A 10,000-nucleotide genomic window follows, 5' to 3' on the forward strand; every position below is an offset into this window, starting at 1 on the left:
CTGGTATCGGCCTCTTCACCACCAAATAACACACACACACACACACACACACACATATATATATATATATATATATATATATATATATATATATATATATATATATATATACTTTCTGTTTACAGTACCACCACCCCTCGATGCACTGACAACGGAACCCCACAGAAGGGGATCTGAAGGCCACCGATCTATTCAGAAACGCCACATATTCATTTACGTCCCGATCTGTATTTTAAATTCAAATGGTAAACTGAATCAGACGAGGGAAAAACATGGAGCAATATCCATCCATATAACTGAGCAAATAGTCACATGACCCTACTGAAATTCAATTCAATGAATGATTCGTTTCTTTTGCACGTTTCTTACTGTTCACTGTTTTTCTCAATTGTTTTACTATTATTCATCTTTATTGCCACTGGCTTGTTGCATTTCTACTTTTCAAACTAGGGGTGCAGCTTGGCTTTTAATAATAATAATAATAATAATAATAATATAATAATAATAATAATAATAATAATAATAATAATAATAATAATAATAATAATAATAATATGTGGCGCCGTGGAGGAGTGGGTTTGGTCGTCAATAGACTTAAGTCAAGTTAAGCAACACTGGCTCTGGTCAGTCGTTGGATGGGTGACCGCTCTCCTCGGCGTTGATTCCTTGGGAAAGGATCTTTACCATAATTTCCTCAGTCTACTCAGCTGTAAATGAGTACCATATCCCTGATGGGGTAGGGGGTCCGCTATGGGTTAAATAGCAAAACTCGCAATGATGGAAAGAAATGAAGAAGGATTAAACGACAACGACGTAAATGGAACCTCTTGGCAACAGAGGAGCTTCGTCCGGCAACCAGGTATTCAACCCAATTGAATTGGGGAAGACGGTCAGGTACTTGGAGGTCGTCATCCAGCAACTGATCACCACAACGACAATAATCAACAGCCTGAGATTGGAGCTACAGAGGCAAAAAGGAAGAAATGGACAAGAGAAGAAAATAAGGAAATATGGAGATGCTACATCAGAAGCAACCCGACGGAGAGAGGATATAGAAGAAGATTGGTCAACATCTGGAATGAGAGGAATAACACCCCCCAAACAGAGCAGAGGCTGTCAGACCAAGTAGGAACATAAAGAAAAAGAACTGGCTCTCCCCAACAGAAGAGAAGAACTGGAAAGGGAAATGTCACACGACAACGAATTACACGAAGACGAACTGAGAGACGATGCCACAGAAGACGACAGGGAGGATGAGGTATCAAACAACGACACACAAGACGAAACCACCGACGAAGTAACAGAGAGGACGGAATGGGTAGAAAAGATTAGACAATGGATGGAGCCAGATACAGAGAGAACAAAGATCCCCTCCATGAAATTAAGGGAGAAAACAAGTGAGGTCAATGAAATAATGGGCATAATACACACCACCAGTATCACAGAAACAAATAACTTGACATATGCAGGAGCAAGATTAGTAGCAGAACTGATGGGAATTCGAACACCAACACCACCAGCACAACCAACCCAACAGAAACCAAACAGCCCTTGGAAAAGGCGCCCTGGAAAAGCAAATCATGGTGATGAGATGTGACTTGAGTAAACTGAAAGAGATGGCAGAAAAAAGGCTAAGAAGCAAGAAAACAAGGGAGGAACTCAACGAGAAATACAAAGTACAAGAGAGGGGACTAAACAACACAATAGAAGATGTAAACCAGAGGCTTAAGGCCAAAGCACATAAGATCCAACGGTACATGAACAGGAATAAGGGATACCAACAGAACAAACTATTCGGAACCAACCAGAAAAGACTATACAGCCAACTAAGAGGGGAAGACAACCACCCAGAAATTCCTGAAGCCGAACCAAGTAAGAGACTCTGGGAAAACATATGGAGCAATCCGGTATCACACAACAAACATGCAACAGGCTCCAGGAAATCAAGAAGAAGAAACAGGGAGAATAACAAAGATTCACAGACATCACGACAGACACAGTCAGACACCAACTAAAGAAAATGCCCAACTGGAAAGCCCCAGGTCCCGATTGAAGTCCATGGATACTGGCTCAAAACTTCAGGCCAACCCTACACCCACGAATAGCAGAAACAAAACTCCAGCATTGTATCTCAAATCACCAAGCACCAAAGATGACCACAAGAAGGAACATCCTTAGTACAAAAAGACAAGAGTAAGGGAAATATAGCCAGTAACTACAGGCCTATCACCTGCCTACCAATAATGTGGAAGTTACTAACAGGTATCATCAGTGAAAGGCTATACAACTACCTAGAGGAGACAAACACCATCCCCCACCAACAGAAAGGCTGCAGAAGGAAGTGTAGGGGCACAAAAGACCAGCCCCTCCTCATAGACAAAATGGTAATGAAGAACAGTAGGAGAAGGAAAAACCAACCTAAGCATTGGCATGGATAGACTATAAGAAAGCCTTCGACATGATACCACACACATGGCTAATAGAATGCCTGAAAATATATGGGGCAGAGGAAAATACCATCATCTTCCTCAAAAATACAATGCGCACTGGAATACATACTTACAAGCTCTGGAATAAGACTAGCAGAGGTTAATATCAGGAGAGGGAGCTTCCAGGGCGACTCACTGTCCCCACTACTCTTCGTAGTAGCCATGATTCCCTTGACAAAAGCACTACAGAAGATGGATGCCGGGTACCAACTCAAGAAAAGAGGCAACAGAATTAACCATCTGATGTTCATGGACGACATCAAGCTGTATGGTAGAGCATCAAGGAAATAGATACCCTAATCCAGACTGTAAGGATTGTATCTGGGGACATCAGGATGGAGTTTGGAATAGAAAAATGCGCCTTAGTCAACATACAAAAAAGGCAAAGTAACGAGAACTGAAGGGATAAAGCTACCAGATGGGAGCAACATCAAACACATAGATGAGACAGGATCAAATAAAACCTGGGAATAATGGAAGGAGGAGATATAAAACACCAAGAGATGAAGGACACGATCAGGAAAGAATATATGCAGAGACTCAAGGCGATACTCAAGTCAAAACTCAACGCCGGAAATATGATAAAAGCCATAAACACATGGGCAGTGCCAGTAATCAGATACAGCAGGAATAGTGGAATGGACGAAGGCAGAACTCCGCAGCATAGATCAGAAAACCAGGAAACATATGACAATACACAAAGCACTACACCCAAGAGCAAATACGGACAGACTATACATAACACGAAAGGAAGGAGGGAGAGGACTACTCAGTATAGAGGACTGCGTCAACATCGAAAACAGAGCACTGGGGCAATATCTGAAAACCAGTGAAGACGAGTGGCTAAAGAGTGCATGGGAAGAAGGACTAATAAAAGCAGACGAAGACCCAGAAATATACAGAGACAGGAGAAAGACAGAAAGAACAGAGGACTGGCACAACAAACCAATGCACGGACAATACATGAGACAGACTAAAGAACTAGCCAGCGATGACAATTGGCAATGGCTACGAGGGGAGAGCTAAAGAAGGAAACTGAAGGAATGATAACAGCGGCACAAGATCAGGCCCTAAGAACCAGATATGTTCAAAGTACGATAGACGGAAAATAACATCTCTCCCTATGTAGGAAGTGCAATACGAAAAGTGAAACCATAACCACATAGCAAGTGAATGCCCGGCACTTGCACAGAACCAGTACAAAAAGAGGCATGATTCAGTAGCAAAAAGCCCTCCACTGGAGCCTGTGCAAGAACATCAGCTACCTTGCAGTAATAAGTGGTACGAGCACCAACCTGAAGGAGTGATAGAAAACGATCAGGCAAAGATCCTCTGGGACTATGGTATCAGAACGGATAGGGTGATACGTGCAAACAGACCAGATGTGACGTTGATTGACAAGGTCAAGAAGAAAGTATCACTCATTGATGTCGCAATACCATGGGACACCAGAGTTGAAGAGAAAGAGGGCAAAAATTGGATAAGTATCAAGATCTGAAAATAGAAATAAGAAGGATATGGGATATGCCAGTGGAAATCGTACCCATATCAAAATAGGAGCACTAGGCACGATCCCAAGATCCCTGAAAAGGAATCTAGAAAACTAGAGGCTGAAGTAGCTCCGGGCCTCATGCGAAGAGTGTGATCCTAGAAACGGCACACATAGTAAGAAGAGTGATGGACTCCTAAGGAGGCAGGATGCAACCCGGAACCCCACACTATAAATACCACCCAGTCGAATTGGAAAAACTGTGATAGAGCAAAAAAAAAAAAAAAAAAAAAAAAAAAATAATAATAATAATAATAATAATAATGATGATGACTGAAAAAGAAACCCACAAAATTACTGTGTATAACGTGTTCGCTTATAAATATTTACATATTATTTTACTCAACACCGCTGGGCCTTGACAACCTACACATCTCTTTAAAAAAAGGGCTACAGATAGGGCCCGAAAGTACTCGAGTGTCGAGTAAAATAAAATGTAAATACTTACAAGTAAACACGTTATACACAGTAATTTTGTGGGTTCCTTTTTCAATCTTCAGAAGAAAACTGAAAGTAGTTTTTCTTTGGTTAAATAATGATAATGACGAGGGTGGTGACGACCTTATGGGTAATCATGAAAACAATAACAGTAATAATTATAAAGACAGAAATAAGCAGTTTGGCTGCAAGGTGATGACTTCAGACGTTTATTTGTTTGTTTGTTTGTATGGTGTTTTTACGTTGCATGGAACCAGTGGTTATTCGGCAACGGGACCAACGGCTTTACGTGACATCCGAACCGCGTCGAGAATGAACTTCTATCACCAGAAAATGACTTCAGACGTTAAATTAGAAAGCAATCACACCTCCACACATCCTTCTGACTGCGGATCATCACTGGTGTCGTCATCTTCTGTGCAGATCCATAGACCGATACAAACACCTCATTAACAGCAAGTCGACCCCAATCCAGTCAAACCATCTTGCATAAAATATCTAAGGCCCCCTCGTTCTGAAGATCCTATTCTCAGGTTTATACTCTTAACTGACCCAGAGCAAGGATGACAGCTCTAAACACTCACTCCTTTACACTTACAGTAAGTTTTGAAATTTATTATTGATTTCTATATAAATGATAATCGCAGTCCTCCTTTCCCAACTTGTTCAAGCCAGATAATTCCTTTCGTTAACAGCCACTTTTAGTTCCCTTTAACAGAGAACTATTGAAAACGCTTTGTCTGTCATTCCACATTTTTTGCTGTCCGCCCTCAGATCTTAAAGGCTACTGAGGATAGAGGGCTGCAAATTGGTATGTTGATCATTCACCCTCCAATCATCAAACATACCAAATTGTAGCCCTCTAGCCTCAGTATTTTTCATTTTATCAATGGTTAAAGTAAGTCATAATCATGCGTCTGACAACGCTACAAGGCAGGCCATCACCGGGCCTTGGCTGAAACTTTCAGGGGCATCTAGCATTATACGCTGTAGGGAAAACTCGACTGGGGCGAAGAAACTTGGTGTATTTTTTATTTGTTTTTCTTGCATTCACACTCAACACCACACTTGATATGCCCCCAGAGTAAATGGCCCTGCAATCTTTATACACTGTAGTACAACTTTTAAGAATTTGAGCTTCATAACTAACATCGAGATTTTGATACTAATAAGCGTCAACCACTTCGTCTTCCATCACTTCATATTCCCGGTTCCTTTTAACTAACCATCGTAACCTTACAAGAGCTAATACTCACTTCCGGTTCCCTATACAAACGCCTCCAATTCTTTCGCCCATTTATGCACCTTATACTAAATTTAGATCCCTCAAAACATCACCTATTGCATAATGTATGAGCGACAACTCCTCTTACTATCCTAATGCTATTCTTCTTACATTTTAATACTTTTTTATGAATTATTTTATTTTCTTTATTAACAAGGGGGATCTCCTCGTTCTGTATTTCACTCTACTTCCTCTTAATTCTTACTAGTGAACGCCATATTCTTTGGAAACTTGAATTTCCTAATGAACGCAACCTGAACCCAGGTAACAAATGACAGCCACGCATAATGTCCTTATCTCAAAAAATATCACCTTGGTGCATCATCACGCTCCACTACTAACCGATTAACCCCCTAAAAATATGATCCAAAAACAATGCCGAGAGCAAGCAATGACTTATCATCATTAACTATTGTTGTAGTAATAGTTTCGAAGCAAAAAAGGATACGAGTAAACTGCGACTTGATGAATGACGGCGAGAACGCTGCCATGTCGTCCAGATTTCCATCCAGGAAGACGATATTCACGATGTCGTTTCCGATGTGGCGTTTCCTCTCGACCTGCAACAAGAAGAAGAAGAAGAAGTTAAGTATATCTTAGTTTAACCAGACCGACACTGAGCTGATTGACAGCTCTCCTAGGGCTACTGGCCCGAAGGATTAGATATTTTTATTTACGTGGCTAGGAACCAACTGGTTACCTAGCAACGGGACCTGCAGCTTATTGTGGGATCCGAACCACATTATATCGAGAAATGAATTTCTAATCACGCAGAGCGGGGGAGCGCACTTCGGACTACCGAATCGGTAGGCGAGCACGTAACCCACTCGTCTAACGAGGAACTACGAAGAAGAGAGACCTTAGTCACGGTACGTTACAGATTACTGATATGGGTACGGAAATGAGCGTTTCAAGTGTATTCAAAGTTGAAAGTCAAATATTCACTCTTATAAATAAAATGCATGCATGCCTGAATGTATTCACACACACATATATAAGTATATTATATATTTTATATACATATGCATTTATAAAATATAATTATAGATACATATAATTAGCCGCAAATATATTTTCATATCCAGTTCACAATGCCTTGGGAATAGATTACATCCAAGGGGAATTATAATTGATAAGTGCTTCGTCCCCGGCAATTACGCCCCTTTGAAGTTAGTTATTCCCAAGGTATAGTGAACTGGATATCCAACGATATTTGCAGTTTGATATTTGTGTCTATATAATTATATACAGACAAAAAATTTATTCATACTATATGTCTGGATCCATGAATCATATCGTGCATTTAGCAAATTACTCTTCTCACTGAAACTATAGGATTCACTCTCATCATCGTCATCAACATTATTGCAATTCATGTTATAATAATTAGTGATATGCAAGACAACAAATTCACTGCAGCTTTCATTGACATAACTGACAGTAAAGATACTTTCACAGGTATTTGTCTTTTACGTGAACCATGCCATATCGGATCTCTAATTTGCTCAATGAAAAAGAAGTAGATCTTCTACTGGATAAAATTCTCTCTCTCTCTCTCTCTCTCTCTCTCTCTCTCTCTCTCTCTCTCTCTCTCTCTTTCTGGTAATTACAAATAGAAGACGCCAGCCATATAGCGACACGGGAGTTTTAAAAATATTTTAACATTAAAATTATTCAAATAATTTCGAAAATAATCTGCTGCCAGTAACGTGTCTGAATAATACGAGCAGAAAGACGATCAGGAGAGACAAAAAAATATTGTTATATACATACATACATACGTACATAAAAACTTACATATATACGTATATACAAATATATATACACATATGAATACATACATATACATAAGAATACATGAACATTTATACAGTAATAATATATTATATATGTATGCATATATATGTATACATACACTGTATACATATGTGTGTCCGTGCGCGTTCAGAAGATTGTGTAAAAAATTCTAATCTGATCGAATTTATGAACTACTCGTAAAAAGAGTAGAGAGAGGAGACGAAAGAGAGAGAGAGGAGATGAGAGAGGAGAGAGATGAGGAGAGAGAACGAGAGAAGGGCCGCTCTTCAAAACTACGGGCATTATCATAAATATGTAAAAAAAAAAAAAAAAACAGATAAAAAAATTCGCTGTTAGGCGACCACGGCTTTACTAGGAGATTTGGAACACAGATATTGAGTGCTAAAGGAATGGTGAAGACAGGGAGAAAGGGGCCAGAGAGATTTAGAAAATTCACGGGTGGGGTGGGGCTGGGGACAGGGAGCATGAGACGAAGTATATAGAAAGAAGAAAAAGTTGAGAAAGTGGAAGGATGGAATTTAACAAAGAAATATATACATATATAAATATAATCAATATACATATACTCTTATATATATATATATATATATATATATCTAATATATATATATATTATATATATATATATATTGATATATATATATAAAAAGTGTCCATTATATATATATATATATATATATATATATGTATCTATATATATATATATATATATATATATATATATATATATATAGATATATATATATATATTTGTAAACTTAGTTACCTTTTAACTTCAATTTTTTTAAAGGATAATGATGTTAGCCCGAACCCTTTTTCGACACTGGCTGCTACCCAGTACAATCTACTACCTGCCTTTATATACCTATCTGAAAAATGTTCGTGCGTGCAACAAACAATTAAAAGTACAAGCATAGTGCCTGAGAGAGAGAGAGAGAGAGAGAGAGAGAGAGAGAGAGAGAGAGAGAGAGAGAGAGAGGTGTCAGCGAAGCACTCCGCTTTTCTGACAGAACGTACTCTCATTAAATACTACAATAACTCGGTAATCGTTAATACTGCAATAATTCAGTAATCGTTAATACTACAATAATTCGGTAATCGTTAATGCTACAATAATTCAGTAATAATTTTACGAACGGTATTGACCCTTTTTTAACCTTGGAGTGACCTTTTATAGATGGTAGCAATGACAGAGTCCTATCAAGCAGTGACATACGCGAGATTGGCCAGTCCACGCCCACGGCAGGATCACTAGAGATACGGTCTTATTTATCCTGAGTGACGGTTTTTTTTCCTGTAGAGCTACAACGATAATTCGGAGCTTAATGAACTCTCTTGCAGTAATAGACACTTTTAATCTCATCACACAAATTCCTAATTAACTCTACATCAAACCTCTGATGGAAGCTGCTCACTGTCCTGTCAGGTGGAATACGGACGAAGCGTTTTTTAAGCTTTTTTGGGTGGATCTCGGTTAAACGAGAGAAGAGAGAGAGAGAGAGAGAGAGAGAGAGAGAGAGAGAGAGAGAGAGAGAGAGACAAATTTATCGTGGTCAACAATAACTGTACAATTAATATATCCAAAGCTACTGAATTGAATTGAATAAAGTATTTAGGCCAAAGGTCAAGCACTGGGCCCCATGAGGTCACTCAGCGCTGAAACGGAAATTGGCCGTAACAGGTTTGAAAGGTGTAACAGGAGGAAAACCTGGGAGTTGCACTATAAATCAATTGTTAGGAGAGGGTGGAAAGTGATATGGAAGAAAGAGAATATAAAAGGAGGTACAGTAAAGGTAATGAAAGGGGTAGCAGCTAGGGGCCGAAGCCACGCTGTAAAGAACCTTAATTAATGCCTACAGTGGACCACATGAGGGTGCATTGATGGCACTAACCCCCTACGGGGTCTAAGGCCAACTCTGCAACAGATACTTTTAAAATTATTATCAATAACTGTAGTACAGTTCTTGCATATGCTGCTTTCTTCACTACCCGACATTTTACATAGTTTCTTTTGAGAGTATTCTTGCAACTAGGGTGTGCACTTTTACAAATGTTTTTAACATTACTAGTAATTTTACAACTATTACATTGAAGAGTACCATGTTCCCTTTAACTGTATAATTACCGATATCAGTAGTAGCTTTCCAGTCAATGGAGGTACACTTCTGTTTATATGATTATCCTTATAATCGTGCTCACCTACATATCTCGGAATGTTTCTAAGGATTATGTTCTATTTTATATGAGTGTCAATAACCATGGTTTTTTTTTTCCTCCGAGTTCATCCTCTGCTAACGGAAAAGGACCACTGCTGCGAAAAAAAGAGCCCTACTCTATTACCGACAATGTTCTTATTAAAGTCATTATATTTATTATTGGATATTTCTTGAAAATAAAGGAAAACCAACAAATTCACTACTG

General features: G+C 39.0%; 1 protein-coding gene across 1 annotated transcript in view; it reads right to left on the reverse strand.

Annotated features, from left to right (window-relative positions):
* The window catches only part of LOC135221821 (GTPase-activating Rap/Ran-GAP domain-like protein 3), a 967,251-nt gene that overhangs the window by 147,205 nt on the left and 810,046 nt on the right, over nucleotides 1-10,000 (reverse strand). Inside the window, 1 exon segment of the mRNA XM_064259719.1 lies at nucleotides 6,210-6,321. Coding sequence (XP_064115789.1) covers nucleotides 6,210-6,321 — 112 coding nt within the window.

The sequence above is a fragment of the Macrobrachium nipponense genome, chromosome 3, assembly GCF_015104395.2.
Source record: "Macrobrachium nipponense isolate FS-2020 chromosome 3, ASM1510439v2, whole genome shotgun sequence".
Taxonomy (NCBI): Eukaryota; Metazoa; Arthropoda; class Malacostraca; order Decapoda; family Palaemonidae; genus Macrobrachium; species Macrobrachium nipponense.